Raw genomic sequence first — 17,765 nt, 5'->3', positions numbered from 1 at the left:
AATAATAAGCGCGGACTCTGCCTGCACTACCTGTGTGTGCCGCTAGGGGGAAGGGGTGACGTCACAAATTGCCAAATACTTTTGCCAATATAGTGTATCTTGACATGGTAGTGGGCCAACTTCACACAGGTTATTCATTGGGATTCAAGTTCACACAAAGTGAAGAAAAAACATTTATTTAAAAATAAAAACAATATATGCAGTTTATTTCTCTTGTTGCGGAAACACCGGAAATTACGTTTGAATTCAACTGCGCAGTTGCGGACATAGCGGAAGTGACGGGCATTGCTTCATGTACGCCGTAAATTCGCCATTGAACCTCCGCGTAAGACATACGTAATACCCGCTAAAGCTCTCCCGTGTGTGTGTGTGTTTTTTTAACGCATTCGGTGTTCGGAAGTGACCTGCCCGGTGACACATACCTTGCCCAGGCTGGTGTGTTTTTTTTACGTTTGGAGGTGAAGAATAAATCCAGTCAAGCTGGGGAGAAGGTAACGCGCGTGGTTGCCATTGTTTTTGAGGCCTTCAACTACTGTACTTTCACTTCGTAGCATTCATTTCCCCAACGCATCTATAATATGCGTGTTTGTAACATATACATGTGATGTTTGGGAATAGTCTCGAAATGTTTATGTTGAGCAGTAAATGGACGTTGAGTGTCGAGGGTCGTTGCAAAAAAAAACCAGGCTTCATCCGCCATTAAGGACAATCGCGAGCCGTTAATGATTAGCTAACGCACGCCATTAAGCAAAGAACAGGTTATGTTGTTTTTTTTAAATATATTTTTCCAGTATACGTCAACCGGGACACTATTAGAGGCCCGTGAAAAGTTGGTAAAGATGGCTTAGTCAGATATAGGTTATATGGGCAACCAGCTAACAAGGCTACATGATGTTAGCCAAGGTGGGCTTGACGTGATTTTCCAAAGATCGGCTACTTAAATTGTATCCAAACGCTTTTCTAGTTAATACTGTCTTATTTCTTTCCGTCTAATTTGTGACTGAAAAAATTATTTGGGCCAGGTACAAATGGTATGAGGATGTAAGCGAGCAAGGCCGCGTTTGGCGCCATAGGCCCCGTTTACACTAAACCGGATTGATTGATTGATTGAGACTTTTATTAGTAGGTTGCACAGTGAAGTACATATTCCATACAATTGACCACTAAATGGTAATACCCGAATACGTTTTTCAACTTGTTTAAGTCGGGGTCCACTTAAATTGATTCATGATACAGATATATACTATTAGATATATACTATCATCATAATACAGTCATCACACAAGATAATCACATTGAATTATTTACATTATTTACAATCCGGTGGGGGGGTAAGTTTGGTTGTTATCATCAGTCATCAACAATTGAGAACAGAGAAATGGATATTGGAACAGTGTAGGTCTGACTTGGTAGGATATGTACAGCAAGTAGTGGACATAGAGAGAGATAGATCAGAAGGCATAAGAAAAAGTATCTACATTTAATTGTTTACATTTGATTATTAACAATCCGGGGAGGGTGTTAGTCTAGGGTTATAGTTGCCTGGAGGTGTACTTTTATTGCGGTTTTGAAGGAGGATAGAGATGCCCTTTATTTTATACCTGTTGGGAGCGCATTCCACATTGATGTGGCATAGAAAGAGAATGAGTTAAGACCTTTGTTAGATCGGAATCTGGGTTTAACGTGGTTAGTGGAGCTCCCCCTGGTGTTGTGGTTATGGTGGTCAGGTGCAGCGGATTTTATAGACTAGGCTCAGTGCAAGTTGTTTTACTCTGTCCACCCTGAGCCAGCCCACTTTGGAGAAGTGGGTAGGAGTGAGGTGTGATCTGGGGTGGAGGTCTAGAAGTAATCTGACTAGCTTGTTCTGGGATGTTTGGAGTTTAGATTTGAGGGTTTTGGAGGTCCTGGGGTACCAGGAGGTGCATGCGTAATCGAAAAAGGGTTGAACGAGAGTTCCCGCTAGAATCCTCATGGTGCTTTTGTTGACCAGAGAGGAGATTGTATAGAGAAATCTCGTTCGTTGGTTGACCTTTTTGATTACATTGGTTGCCATTTTATCACAGGAAAGATTTGCCTCTAAAATGGAACCTAGGTAGGTGACCTCATCTTTCCTGTTGATAACAATGTCACCCACTTTTATAGTGAAGATAAGGTTATTGTTGTGTTCACTACTGCATTGACATGGAAATCTCATATTGCACATGTACGGAAAAAAATGTCTAAGAGTATTTTTGTATTAAATAAGGTATAATATGTGTTAGATTATAGGGCAATGCGTATATTGTATTGTGCACTTATATTGCCATATATCAGCTACTGTGGAAGTGTGGGGGAACACATATAAGAGTAACATAAAGGCATTGTATCAACTACAGAAAAGAGCTATAAGGATTATTCATAAAGTAGATTACTTAAACACACTAACATATTATTTATTAATTCGGGTTTATTGAAATTACAGGTGCTAGTAAAGTTACAGACATTATGTGTCATGTTTAAGGCTAAAAGTAAAACATTACCAGCAAATTTACAACAAATGTTTGTCTTCACTTCTGAGAATGAAGAGCATAGAAGAAAATGTCATTTCCAACATCAGTATTCAAGGACAACTTTAAAACAAATGTGCATATCAGTGATCAGTCTTAAGGTATTCATTTGTGATTTCCACAAGCGTCTGTACAGACGGAAGGAGAAACACGGGCATATCTGGACGACTCGCCTTCATATTTCCAGTGGTTAGCTCCGAGTTACGAAACCACTTTATTAAGAAGCTGGCTGTGGCGCGTTCTTTTTGATGTCACTTCCTTTCCAAACTCAGTTTGTAAACGATCAATGAGTCCATACAAACCTAAGAGCCGGAGATTCAAGAAATACACGGCGCACGTACCCGTGTATTACCCCATTTAATGTCTGATCGGGGGGACCTTAAATGATAGTTTAGTGTAGCTGAAACGGGGCTTAGGCTAAATAATTATTTGTTTAAGGGGTTATCCAGCTTAGTGTAGACATGGCGCTGCTTCTTCGCCTAATTCCTGTCGGATTAAAAAAACAATCAAACACTGTAATTGTTTTATTTACCACCGCTAATGTTTTTCTACAGCCAGGAAATGTCCTACTACTCATCGTCCCGCAGTTCGTCCAGGGCATCCGACTGCAAGGTGTACGTGGGTGACCTGGGCAACGGTGCCGCCAAGGGGGAGTTGGAACGGGCGTTCAGCTACTATGGCCCGCTGAGGACCGTCTGGGTGGCCAGGAACCCGCCAGGGTTTGCTTTTGTGGAGTTTGAGGATCCAAGAGATGCTGAAGATGCTGTTAAAGGCACGGATGGGAAGTGAGTACATTGTACACAAAGTAGTATAATTTCACTGGTTATTAGTTCTGAGATAGGTTAGGGCTACAGCAATCGATTATTTCAGTAGGTGAGTATTCTCTCGATCGATGAAAATTAATTAATCAAATGATCGGTTAAAACCCTTTATAGCCTGTGTGCGTTTTTTCAGTAGAAATAGATTAAATAAAGATTGTTTTTACTAAATTGGCCCTAGTGTGTGAATGTGGGGGTGAATGTTGTCTATCTGTGTTGGCCCTGCGAGGAGGTGGCCACTTGTCCAGGGTGTACCCCGCCTACCGTCCGAATGCAGCTGAGATAGGCTTCAGCGACCCCGAAGGGATGTTTTTGCTAGCCACAGCATCCTTTTTGTAATAAATGCACATCATTAACATTTAAATTGTGCTGTTAACATGTGCATTAATATAAGGTTTTTTTAATAACCACTTTTCACAGACCGTGGCTCTCATGTGCCCGTATTCTGGGCAGTCCATGCTATTCCGTTTTTATACTGTATATATCAAATAATTGTATGTTTCCCTTCCCACAAATTATAAGAAAGCCAAGATTAGCAGTACACAAAAACCAGTAGTATGTTCCCATGGTAAAACAATTGACAGCTGTTGTGGCCTGTGGAGGTAGTGTGGTGATGTAAGTAGTTAAAGAAAAAAAGACAATAGTGCAAACTATTAAATTTATTTTAAAAAATTAAGTGTGACATTGAGGGATTCAGTCCAGGTTCCCATATTTTTCTTAAAAGTTGTGCATTAAAAAAAATGTTTTCGTCTGTTATAAATTTGTATTAGTTTGACTCAAACAAATAATCGAAAGAACAAAAATATAAATCTTCTATAAAGTATTTTTTCAATATATTAGTCGTTGTAGTCCTAAAGTTAGTACACAGTTAAACTCTTCCTTTATCATCAAGTGCATACATGCATGGTTGTTACTGGGCAGAAATTGTCTTGTAAGCTTTAAGGAGGTGTTGCTTGTTGCCCAAAGGCTCTTGTGTGGGTCACGTGTACGAGTGGAGATGTCAACTGGCATGTCCAGGAAGGGCCGCGGACGCCCCAGCCGTCGCCAGTTTGACCCAAATGACCGCTGTTACCAGTGTGGGGACCGCGGTCATTATGCCTATGACTGCTACCGCTTCAGCAAGCGAGGAGGAGGAGGAGGAGGAGGAGGACGTCGCAGCAGGTAAAAAATGTGCTTGAGGCTGCGTAAGACAATACATTTACCGTATTTTCCGCACCTAAAAAACACAATTTTTCTCAAAAGCAGACTAAGGCTAATAACCCGGTGCGCCTTATATATGGATTAATATTCATATTTATTTTCATAAAGTTAAGGTCTCGCAACTACGGTAAACAGCCGCCATCTTTTTTCCCCGTAAAAGAGGAAGCGCTTCTTCTTCTACGGTAAGCAACCGCCCCCATAGAAGAGGAAGCGCTTCTTCTTCTACTGTAAGCAACCGCCAAGGTGAGCACCCGCCCCCGTAGAAGAAGAAGCAGCGCACGGATATTACGTTTCATTTCATTTGTGTGTTTCTGTAAAGACAACAAAATGTCTCCTACTAAGAGACACGCGTACAAGGTTCCACTGACTTTTGATATTCATGTGAACCGCACTGTGGATACAACGGGAACACGTACGGTGAATATTCGCACCACAGGGAATGAGAAGTCGTCCTACTGTGGTTCTAGCTTGCCATGCTAACGGCCAGAAACTTCCACCCACGGTGATATTCAAAAGGAAGACCTTGCCAAAAGAGAACTTTCCAACCGGCGTCATCATAAAAGCTAACTCGAAGGGATGGATGGATGAAGAAAAAATGAGCGAAGAGACCGGGTGACTTTTTTCACGCAGCTCCGCCCCTGTTGATCTACGACTGCATGCGCGTCCACATCACAGATGGTGTCAAAAAACAAGTGAAGCACACCGAAGAAGAAGAATTCGAGGGATTTGTGGATGAGTAATAACTTCAGAAAGTGAGCTTTAAATGTTTATTTTGTGTGTTGTGTGACACTAACGTATGAGCAACGTTGAGTTATTGATGTTGCTATTGCTCTGCACTATTTTGAGTGTTACTATTTTTGTGATTGCACATTTGCACATTACATTTTGGGAGTGAACAGAGTTGTTAGAATGCTGGTTTGTAATATATTATTAAAGTTTGACTGACCTATCTGACTGTTTTGTTGACATTCCCTTTAGCGTAGCGTAGGTGCGGCTAATAGCACGGGGCGGCTAATAGGTAAACAAAGTTTTGAAATATTCCGTTAATTAAACGTGCGGCTAATAACACGGGGGCGCCTTATGGTGCGGAAAATACGGTACTTATAAGTGCTCCACAGCTTAACCTAAACTTTTTTTTTTTTGTGGTAGGTCCCGATCCCATTCTCGATCGCGGTCCAGGTCCAGATCTCGTGGGCGCCGCTACCGCTCCCGTTCTCACTCTCGCAGCCGTAGCCGCAGCAGGTAGGAAACACTCTAAAATGTTAATTGATTGGTTGTCCTTTGAAGTACAAGTACAGTGGAAAAAATGGTTGCCTATATATTGAGGCTATTATCATGTATATCTGATTTATGACACTGAAAGTCTTACAAAGTTTGCAAGTAATCAGATCAAACCAATCTCCCGGAGATTCCCGAGCTATTTTGAGGGATGAGTTATCCAGAAATGTAATCGCATGACATAGAGGTAGGGACAACAGATCCCTTCATCACCAACAACAATGCAAGTCATGCAGACTTTGTGAGAGCCAACAACGAATACTTTCGGGAAAAAATATGATCCAGAAACTTATATTGTTGATCCTAAATATAGTAAGGATGAGCTACAAGTTTTGGAAGCTCAAATCCAGCTTTTGTGAAACACTAAGCATCATGTAGCAATATTGCTAAGTGCTAGACAAGAAATACGAACTACAAACATAATAAAGCGATAGCTTACTGTACAATGTCTGCTCTCACTTCGATGATGTCTATATCTTCCATGTGTATAAAGGGTTAACAAGGAAAAGTTTCCCTGTAGACACTGTCTTCGGTTGTGTGTGTCTGTCCATTTCCAGGTACAAATTGGATTTCACAGATGAACAACTCATAGATTTATGGCTAAATCCTCCTAATATCCAGATGAGAGGCATGATTTATAATCTAGAATAACTTTGACGAGCCGAGACGTGATGATGCAGGAGCAGCAGGACATCGCGGCCATCTCACAATACAGCAGCAGAGGGCCACTTCGCTGTTTTATCAACCCGCCGCTAAAAAATTGTTAGTCTGCGTTAGCGCTTATAATAACATCACTAATATTTAGGTCACAAAATGTATAGGGAGTATTGTTGGTGGGTTTTGGATTGTTATTTAGAGGTTTTGTGGGCATAATAGAGAGCCTGCATTGACGGACTATTTATTTATTTACAATTTAAGAATACATAAAAAATGAATGTCTTATATAGGAATTGGGAATGATGGACAGCACATCTCTCTCTAATTTTTGCGTATTTCCAGTCCGACACTATGGTCCGAATGCAGAAGCGTTACTCCAGTGACGTCAATCTACGGAAATTACAGAAGACGTTCAAAGTGGAGTATTCAAAATGGTCGCCTGAAATTGTGGCATTTTGTGATGTTTTGCGGTATTTTCACATACTTTGCTGGTTGAAAATACAATTTGATATGGTTTAATGGATACAATGAAACACAATTATTAGGGCTGTGAATCTTTGGGTGTCCCACGATTCGATTCAATATCGATTCTTGGGGTCACGATTCGATTCAAAATTGATTTTTTTTTTCTTTTTTTTTTTTTCAATTCACCACGATTCTTGATTCAAAAACGATTTTTCCCCGATTCAAAACGATTCTCTATTCATTCAATACATAGGATTTCAGCAGGATCTACCCCAGTTTGCTGACATGCAAGCAGAGTAGTAGATTTTTGTAAAAAGCTTTTATAATTGTAAAGGACAATGTTTTATCAACTGATTGCAATAATTTAAATTTGTTTTAACAATTAAATGAACCAAAAATATGACTTATTTTATCTTTGTGAAAATATTGGACACAGTGTGTTGTCAAGCTTATGAGATGCGATGCAAGTGTAAGCCACTGTGACACTATTGTTCTTTTTTATTATTTTTATTATAAATGTCTAATGATAATGTCAATGAGGGATTTTTAATCACTGCTATGTTGAAATTGTAACTAATATTGATACTGTTGTTGATATTAATTTTTGTTTCACTACTTTTGGTTTGTTCTGTGTCGTGTTTGTGTCTCCTCTCAATTGCTCTGTTTATTGCAGTTCTTAGTGTTGCTCGGTCGGGTTTGGAATTGGATTGCATTGTTATGGTATTGCTGTGTATTGTTTTGTTGGATTGATTAATTAAAAAAAAAATTTAATTAAAAAAAAATTAATTTTTAAAAAATGAGAATCTATTCTGAATCGCACAACGTGAGAATCGCGATTCGAATCGATTTTTTTCCCACACCCCTAACAATTATGCATATAAAGTCAACTTGTTTTTCCACTTTACTGGTACTTTAAAAGACCCAGTTTGAAATGAATTGAGTTGTAGCATTACACTTCCTCACCAATGTAGAAGATTAAACGTTAAAACTTCTTGGTCACATTGACTACTTAATCACCGTTATTGTCTCCAATTACATTGACTTCTACTTTTTCCCAGGAGCCGCCGCCGTTCCCCATCATACTCAAGGCGCAGGAGCAGGTAAGATAAAATTTGGCCCAATGAGCTTTACTGTGCTCACATCTCTTTTTTGGTCTGGACCAAAAATGTAAAAAGATATCTGGTGTGTACCGGAGTGCAGGTCGGTTAGCGTTCTAACTTATTTTTGTCAGTGGACCAAACTTGAAAAGGACAGCCTTTGCATAAAGTGGTGATAGAGAAAAGCCTCCAACTTAATGAGGAAGTTCGCAAATTATCTTTATAGAGCCATGTTTCTATGAACACCATCACGTAGGCCTGGGCAATATATCAGTTATAGGGACGGCGTGGCGAAGTTGGTAGAGTGGCTGTGCCAGCAATCGGAGTGTTGCTGGTTACTGGGGTTCAATTCCCACCTTCTACCTTCCTAGTCACGTCCGTTGTGTCCTTGGGCAAGACACTTCACCCTTTGCCTCTGATGGCTGCTGGTTAGAGCCTTGCATGGCAGCTCCTGCCATCAGTGTGTGAATGGGTAAATGTGGAAATACTGTCAAAGCGCTTTGAGTACCTTGAAGGTAGAAAAGCGCTATACAAGTACAACCCATTTATCATTTATTTATTTATATGGATATATTGAAGTTTTTTGTTGCAGACGGTTTAAAAAATAAAAACGGTTTTATGTAAATCGATACCCGGTAGTAACTATAAAAGTATTGAATCCCTAATGCGCTTCATCAACCTTCATGCAACCTTCATCAATCCAGTAATCCATAGGCCAATATTACTGCGTCATTAAAACACACTTTGCTTAAATGCACACCCACCTAACACACTGATTCGTTGTTTTGATTTATGTGATATGATATATCATGCTGTGCACATGAATGCCATATATAAATATTTTTGCTGAGTGTAATTGTTATAAATAGAAACACAGTGATGGATCTGTGTGGTCTTTAAAGGCCTACTGAAATGAATTTTTTTTATTTAAACGGGGATAGCAGATCTATTCTATGTGTCATACTTGATCATTTCGCGATATTGCCATATTTTTGCTGAAAGGATTTAGTATAGAACAACGACGATAAAGATTGCAACTTTTGGTATCTGATAAAAAAAAGGCTTGCACCTACCGGAAGTAGCGTGACGTAGTCAGTTGAACATATACGCAAAGTTCCCTATTGTTTACAATGATGGCCGCATGAAGTGAGAGAGATTCGGACCGAGAAAGCGACAATTTCCCCATTAATTTGAGCGAGGATGAAAGATTTGTGGATGAGTAAAGTGCAAGTGAAGGACTAGTGGGGAGTTGAAGCTATTCAGATAGGGAAGATGCTGTGAGAGCCGGGGGTGACCTGATATTCAGCTGGGAATGACTACAACAGTAAATAAACACAAGACATATATATACTCTATTAGCCACAACACAACCAGGCTTATATTTAATATGCCACAAATTAATCCTGCATAAAAACACCTGCGTGTTTGTTATGCTAGCTCCTAGCTCCTCTGCTAGCTCCTAGCTCCATAGAACACGCCAATACAATTCAAACACCTGATCAACACACACAATCACTCAGCCCAAAAGACCGTTTACCTAACCCAAGGTTCATAAAGCTTATATATTTTTTAAAAGTTACGTACGTGACGCGCACATACGGTCAAGTTATCGAATGTTTAGCAGCCAAGGCTGCATACTCACGGTACCTGATATTCAGCTGGGAATGACTACAACAGTAAATAAACACAAGACATATATATACTCTATTAGCCACAACACAACCAGGCTTATATTTAATATGCCACAAATTAATCCTGCATAAAAACACCTGCGTGTTTGTTATGCTAGCTCCTAGCTCCTCTGCTAGCTCCTAGCTCCATAGAACACGCCAATACAATTCAAACACCCGATCAACACACACAATCACTCAGCCCAAAAGACCGTTCACCTAACCCAAGGTTCATAAAGCTTATATATTTTTAAAAAGTTACGTACGTGACGCGCACGTACGGTAGGTACGTGTTATGCTAGCTCCTAGCTCCTCTGCTAGCTCCTAGCTCCATAGAACACGCCAATACAATTCAAACACATGATCAACACACACAATCACTCAGCCCAAAAGACCGTTCACCTAACCCAAGGTTCATAAAGCTTATATATTTAAAAAAAGTTACGTACATACGCAAAAAAAAGCCAAAGCTGCATACTCACAGTAGCACGTCTGCGTCTTTGTCATCCAAATCAAAGTAATCCTGGTAAGAGTCTGTGTTGTCCCAGTTCTCTACAGGCGTCTGTGTATCCAAATCAAAAGTCCTCCTGGTTAGAGTCTCTGTTATCCGAGTTCTTCCATCTTGACTGCATCTTTCGGGAATGTAAACAAAGAAGCGCCGGCTGTGTACTGTTGTGGCTGACTACGTTCGAAAAATACGTCCATTTCGCACCGACAACTTTCTTCTTTGCTTGCTCGGCTTCCTTCTCCATAATGCAATGAACATGATTGAAACAGATTCACGAACACAGATGTCCAGAATACTGTGGAATTATGAAATGAATACAGAGCTTTTTCGTATCGGCTTCAATGTGGAAGGCATACCCGTGTTCGTCGGGCTACGTCACACGCATACGTCATCCTCAGAGGCGTTTCGAACCGGAAGTTTAGCGGCAAATTTAAAATGTCACTTTATAAGTTAACCCGGCCGTATTGGCATGTGTTATAATGTTAAGATTTCATCATTGATATATAAACTATCAGACTGCGTGGTCGGTAGTAGTGGGTTTCAGTAGGCCTTTAAGATGACGTTACGGCATTGCACTTGCACTGCAAACATACTTGACTTGTTCAAGATTTTGAAAACAGGTGTTGATATATGACTTCCCTGCTGTGAGATGTTAGACTTAGACTTCCTTTTATTGTCATTAAAATTTTAAAATTACAGTACAGATAAGAATGAAATGTTGTTGCATTAGCTCGTTGTAGTGCAGGATAAAAGAGCAATAAAGTGCAGATATAAATAGATTACTGTACAGATAAATATATTGCACTTTTGCATTTGCATCCATGTTTATGGATGTATGTTATATTGTCTTTATATTCCAGCGAGTTAATCCGTAATTGGAGGGATTATTATGATGCGTTCAAGAGTCTTATGGCCTGAGGGAAGAAGCTGTTACAGAACCTGGAGATTCTGCTACGGAGGCTGCAGAACCTCTTTCTGGAGACAAGCAGTAAAAACAGTCCTTGGTGGGGGTGGGAGGCGTCTACAGATTTTCTGAGCCCTGGTCAGGCATCGGCTTTTTGCGATTTCCTGGATAGTTGTTAGATGTTACATGATGTTGATGGTGTACAAACTCCTGCGGTAATAAATATGCATTTTTTTCACACCTTTTACACCAATTACATACAGTAACGCCGTTAATGATATTGGTCTTTATAAAATCCTATATACCGTATTTTTCGGACTATAAGTCGCAGGCCGGGGGTGCGACTTGTACTCAGGAGCGACTTATGTGTGAAATTATTAACACATTACCGTAAAATATCAAATAATAATATTTAGCTCATTCACGTAAGAGACTAGACGTATAAGATTTCATGGGATTTAGCGATTAGGAGTGACAGATAGTTTGGTAAACGTATAGCATGTTCTATGTGTTATAGTTATTTGAATGACTCTTACCATAATATGTTACGTTAACATACCAGGCACGTTCTCAGTTGGTTATTTATGCCTCATATAACGTACACTTATTCAGCCTGTTGTTCACTATTCTTTATTTATTTTAAATTGCCTTTCAAATGTCTTATTCTTGGTGTTGGGTTTTATCAAATAGATTTCCCCAAAAAATGCGACTTATGTGTTTTTTTTCTTCTTTATTATGCATTTTCGGCCGGTGCGACTTATACTCTGGAGCGACTTACAGTCCGAAAAATACGGTACATCCCTACTGACGACTTCACTGAGCTCTAACTAGCAACGTGATCCTTGGTTGAAAAGAACTGTTAAATTACTGCATTTACACTTTTGGCAATGACATTGATGCTTTTTTGTTTTTCCCGCTCTACCTTCTATTAAAGGGGAACTGCACTTAAAGACATGTCTCTCTTTTTTAGAATTGTAAAGATGATTTTTTTTAAATGCTTGCGAGATGCGGCTAATGGGGGTCACCGTTGTAGCCCTCTAAACAACTTCGAAACCCTCCAATGTTTTATATACAACCTGTAAGTGTATATATAATGTAAACAGACACATTCATAAAAATATGTAAAATGTACAAAAAAAATACAGTATTTTAGGCAATACCGGAACTCATTTCTTACGCACATATATTTCCGTTCCCATAAAAACGCACTTTCGGCAACACATGTGTTTCTACTTCCGGAAACAAATGCTTGTGTGTTTTAATCATGGCAGGCAGGCAGACAGACAACGAAGACAACTATTTTTGGACAAATGAGGATTCACAACATTATCTATTTTAACTTGAATATAAGGAGTAGGGCTGGGGGATATGGACGAAAAAGTATATCTTGATATATTTTTACTTAAACTCGATATATATCTCGATATATATTTCCAGATGAAAATATTCATATAAAGATATTCATTTGAGCGAAATTCACTGAAATTGCACTGAATGACAACTGTACTGTGAACAGTCAGTGGCACTTTTATTAACCCAGTTAGTCAAGATGGGTATTAACAGCACAGAAAAGAAACTGTTTAGGTAGCACAGAATTACATAACATAAATAAAATAGAAAGAACAAAGAATGTATACATGAAAAAGAAAAATATTCTATCTACATAAAATAGAAAAATATTCCATCTACGTAAAATAAATAACATAGGTGTGCAAATATTACAAAATGTATCAAACTCGGATAAAAACTACATTTGCTGGCAGGCACTTTTTAATTCCCAGTCGAGAAGGTTACAGTATGTAAAGTATTTTTGGCGGTTTTTGGATGCATTTTCAAAATGATTTAGAGGCGGCATTGCTATCCACCTAGAACAAACCAATTATTACAAATTAGAATGCAAAAGTATACAAAACCTTTTGTCTTATTGTCTCATAAAGATGGGAAAAATTTCAAAAGAAAGTTAAATTCCCCTTCAAGTTTTTTGCTAAATATCGTCAAGTTTTGCCTGTATTTTGTGACCCATCGGGTGTTGCTGCATCACTTAAGAAAAGATGGGTCTCTGTTCGCTCGTTTTGGACCGGTCCTGGGTTCAGTGGACTATTTTCACACTAGTGGTCTAGACCAGTTGATTCGTTACGAGCAGAGCAAGTGGACTAGAGTTGTTTTTTTTAACCAGACCTAAAATTTATTAAACCTGTGATCTTTCCTTTACCAGGTCCGGCTCTCAAGCCCGCTCCAAGTCCAGGACTCCAGTGAGAAGGTAAAAGTTGTCAAATTTGTCATTAGTTTGTTGATAAGGTCACTCTTTCCACATATAAGGTGGAAATTAAAGCTGCATAATTGGCTCACTCCTATTCAGCAACTTACATCTTTGGATTCTACAAACTTAAACGTATAAAAATGTCCTCCCACCCCCAGTCGTTCCAGGTCTCGTTCTCGGTCCAGATCAGCACCAAGACGCTCTGCCTCCCGCTCCCGCTCTCGGTCACAGTCGGCCAATCACAAGAAGAACAGGTAAACTTCAAGTCTCCCGTATGCGCAAGAATTGAGCTCTAGTTTTTAGACCTGCCCGGGCCAGCAAATAACACTTAACAGGAAGAGTTACCATTAGGTTCTAGATGATTCTGTCAGATATGTCAGCTGGAACTACAGCTGTTGATTTCCAGGAGACGACAGTAGTCCAGCTAGTTACAGCTCCAGTCAGCCGTATTGACCAGATCTTTCTTCCAAACCTGGGGTATCTTACTGCCGCCGACCGCCTTCCATGCTGAGATGAGCGATCAGAGGACCCCCGACCCCTCTACCACCGCTGACATATTGGAATCATCGGCCTCTGCTGTCAGCCATGTTGGTGTGGCAGGGTATACTCTGCAACGTTTGGCTTGTGCGAAGTGTAGGGCTAAATAAGTCAAATGATGTTCTTTACTTTTTAATTAAGTTCAGCTAAAAGCTGAAGAGCGTCTTAACTGTTAATATGTACTCTTGTTTGCTAAATTCATGTTTAGGCTGACAGAATGATAAATGTTACGCAAGTTCAATGAATTGATGATTCCCAGCCTGAGTGGCTAGACAAGAGAATTCAGATTTTTAAATGCAGAGCAGCAGCTAAAGTTTAAGATCTTTGCAGCAAAGTTTTGTTTATTTTTCATATTTTCTTTAAAGTGTGTGCTGGGAGCTGCGCACTGCGTTGACACTGCAGCTGATCCCAGGCCAAGGGTCTGCCAGCTGGCGGTGTGTACATCCTGCGGGAGGGTGACTAGGCGCTGAACTGAGATCAGCCTTCGCCTGGCGTTAGACAGCGAGAATCTCCCCCCGCGCAGTGAATGGGTGACCGTCTGTCCAACCGACGCACACGCTCAGACGAGATCAGCCCGTGCACACTTACAGTTGTTCTCCTAGAGTCACCCAGGCCGTCAGCCAGCCAGCCGGCAGATCTACCAGAGCGTCGGCATGAACGGTTCAGAGTTCGACCATTTAAAATCCATTACCTACCTACCAGACCCCCTACCTACCAGAGCTCTTCGGCCTCTGACTTAGCTTCTGAAAATGAGAGCAAGCTGACCTGAGATCAGTCTTCAAGAGCGTAGTCATCCGTCCTTCAGTGCTTTCAACCTTCGCTTCTCTGTACTTGTTTTTTCTGCCAGTGTCTCCAAAGGTAACGACAACCCCCTCTTTATCTACCCCCCCCTCCCCCATGACAAGCTCATGTTTTATGGTCAAAGCAAATTCACAGGCTTCATGTGCAACATGGGTGGCGAAAGCTAAAGATGATAATGAGCATGCTACGTGTGTGTGCTGTGAATGAGTGTTGTCGCAGGAGGCCTATGGTGCGCACATTTCTGCCGTGCATGCTTTCAACATCAACAGAAACTATTTAATGAAAACATTCAAATTCTGCAAGTAAACCAAACTGTTAAGTTCCGCGCCCCTTGTGGTGTTTAGTATCTTTGGAAGTAGTTGGGTGCAATTTCTCCTCACAATCCCAATTTCTGTAGTCAACTTTTTGGGTAGTCAGGTGATGAGTGGTTTCAGTTCGCACGGGGATTCACTTATTTTGTCCCCCTTTTGTCTTGGGATACTTAAAAAAATGTAAGGTAGATACACCACCTATATGCTTTTTATTTTATTTGTATGTTTTTTACACTCAAGTTCTTCACTGATGAAGTAGCTGGGGGTGTGTGTGTGTGTCTGTGGTATCCTCGGTCTTCCATTCTCCCTTACAGCACACTAACCTCTCTCTGTTTTTGTTTCAGTCGTTCCCGCTCAGCAACACCACCACCACCACCACGAAGTCCATCGCCAGCCGCCAACTGAGTGACAAACAAGACACCCCTCAATCCCAACCCCTGTTCTCTTTTACAGCAGCGCTCCCAAGTTTTCCATGTGTGGTTATGCTTCATTTCTTTCGGAGATAAAGTGCAGCTTCAGAACACCTTTTTGATTGGCGGAAGGTTTTAGGACATCCTTCACATGTAGTTTGTATGAGATGCAACGCCTACATCTGCATGGTGCTGTATGTTGCAGTGGACTTTTAATAGTGACATTTGAACACTTTTTTGCTCCTGTGCGCTCATTAAGCACCCAATTCCTTAAATATGTATATTTCTGTCCTGCACTGCTCCCATCCATTTTTTCTTCTCTCGAAGTTTGTGTGCTTAAAAAGATGTTCTCGGCCCTTCAGGTTATTCCTGTGTATTATTTGAAATTGTTTTTGGTGATTCAGTTAGAATTTGGATGGGCTCCTGCTTGTACTGTTTGAGACGCTGGCATTTTTATTTTTCAATAAATCTTCCCAACATACCTGTCGTTTTCTTGGAAATAATTGAGCAAATGAACTTATTTGAATCATGAAAGGCACATGTTGAGCTGCATAGTGCCAGCAACTTGGGGGTTCCAGGTTCGATTCCCGCTTCCGCCGTCCTCGTCACTGCCGTTGTGTCCCAGTGCCACCCACACTGGTTTAAATGTAACTTAGATATTGGGTTTCACTATGTAAAAGCGCTTTGAGTCACTAGAGAAAAGCGCTATATAAATATAATTCACTTCACTTGAGCGATACAGGCCTTGGAGGGGAACTGCACCGGAATTGGCCGACGACCCCCGACGGTGATGATGATCATTCCGCTACCTCCCAAGAAAGGAACTTCTTTTCAAAACAACAGTTTATACTTTTTTGACACTAGACCATACGAAAAATATTTAATTTCCTGCAGCTGATAAGAAGAGGGGCTGAGTATTATTAATACTATTACTCTTCACGTTTAGTAACTACAAGTGAATGCAGTAACAGTTCGTAGCAATATAACAATGTATCGTAATTGTTACACAATATGAGAATGTGTGCTGTATAAATTAATGAATGAATTACTTCATTTAATTATAGTAAATTTATCACAGTATATTTACTGTGATGTGTTAATTTAGCAATACAAAGTGTAGTTGTTGATTGTTTAATTTCATTTCTAATGAATTAAACACAACATTAAACCAAGTACAAGAGCAAATTGGGCAGATTTTGCCAATGTATTGTGTTAATTAAGCAGTATAAAATATATGACAATGATTTACTCGTCAGTTGCTTTATTTTATTTATAAAAGCTTAGACCACAAATGAAAAGACATACAAGAGGCCGTGTATTTAAAAAGTGTTAGTTTGCATTTCTCTTGAAGGACTTGGATGACACAAGGTCTTCCAATCATGTCAGACTCGGCTGCTGGCCTGAAAAAATACTCCTGACTTAAAAATACTCATACAAAAGAAAAGTGGAATAAAAGAGGAAACAGGTGAAATGTAACGAGAAAAAGTTGCAATGTTGATCATTTTAACTCAAAGCTGCCATGCAGGCTGTTTTTTCCCCTTTAAAACTGTCACTGCTCAAAAAATAACAATAAATCAAATCACATCATATATTCCCCTTTGAAATATTTTTTGGGGAAAATACTGCATATTTTTTTAGGGAAAATACTGCATATTTTTTGGGGGAAATATTGCATATTTTTTACTGAAAATATTGCATATTTTTTAGGGAAAATATTGCATATTTTTTGGGGGAAATATTACATATTTTTTGGGGGGGAAATATTGCATATTTTTTAGGGAAATATTGCATATTTTGGGGGGAAAATATTGCATATTTTTTAGGGGGAAAATATTGCATATATTTTGCGGGTAAAATATTGCATATTTTTTAGGGAAAATATTGCATATTTTTTGGGGGAAATATTACATATTTTTTGGGGGGGAAATATTGCATATTTTTTAGGGAAATATTGCATATTTTGGGGGGAAAATATTGCATATTTTTTAGGGGGAAAATATTGCATATATTTTGCGGGTAAAATATTGCATATTTTTTAGGGAAAATATTGCATATTTTTTAGGGAAAAAATTGCATATTCTTTGGGGAAAATATTGCATCTTTGGGGGGAAAATATTGCATATTTTTTAGGGAAAATATTGCATATTTTTTGGGGAAATATTGCATATTTTTTAGGGGGAAAATATTGCATATATTTTGCGGGTAAAATATTGCATATTTTTTAGGGAAAATATTGCATATTTTGGGGGGAAAATATAGAATATTTTTCCACAACAAGGGGAAGTGGTATTTGGTCGATAAAC

General features: G+C 39.6%; 1 protein-coding gene across 4 annotated transcripts; it reads left to right on the top strand.

The window, feature by feature from the left end:
* Positions 1-234: 234 nt before the first annotated feature.
* Positions 235-15,943, top strand: srsf7a (serine and arginine rich splicing factor 7a). 4 transcript variants are annotated; one of them, XR_009827477.1, is made up of 9 exons: positions 235-325; positions 3,101-3,331; positions 4,331-4,525; positions 5,714-5,806; positions 8,023-8,064; positions 13,359-13,403; positions 13,562-13,657; positions 14,306-14,798; positions 15,397-15,943. XR_009827477.1 is itself a non-coding variant. In XM_062060569.1 (8 exons), the coding sequence occupies exons 2-8, from the start codon at positions 3,108-3,110 to the stop codon at positions 15,455-15,457; spliced, it is 756 nt and encodes a 251-aa protein (XP_061916553.1). In that variant the 5' UTR covers positions 261-491; positions 3,101-3,107; the 3' UTR covers positions 15,458-15,943. The 4 variants fall into 4 exon arrangements, 1 of the variants encoding a protein (XP_061916553.1); XR_009827476.1 differs by having other exon boundaries at positions 259-491; XR_009827478.1 differs by having other exon boundaries at positions 261-491; positions 13,562-14,798.
* The last annotated feature ends 1,822 nt before the right edge of the window (positions 15,944-17,765 follow it).

Source organism: Entelurus aequoreus, linkage group LG10 (genome assembly GCF_033978785.1).
Source record: "Entelurus aequoreus isolate RoL-2023_Sb linkage group LG10, RoL_Eaeq_v1.1, whole genome shotgun sequence".
Classification (NCBI taxonomy): Eukaryota; Metazoa; Chordata; class Actinopteri; order Syngnathiformes; family Syngnathidae; genus Entelurus; species Entelurus aequoreus.
Note: the sequence above shows the minus strand (reverse complement) of the source record. Positions and strands in the feature narration are given on the sequence as shown.

Coding starts and splice junctions, on each gene's coding strand:
- srsf7a (XM_062060569.1), top strand. CDS start 3,108: ATGTCCTACTACTCATCGTCCCGCAGTTCGTCCAGGGCATCCGACTGC. Junction 5,807..8,022: donor CGCAGCCGTAGCCGCAGCAG/GTAGGAAACACT, acceptor ACTTTTTCCCAG/GAGCCGCCGCCGTTCCCCAT. Junction 8,065..13,358: donor TACTCAAGGCGCAGGAGCAG/GTAAGATAAAAT, acceptor TTCCTTTACCAG/GTCCGGCTCTCAAGCCCGCT.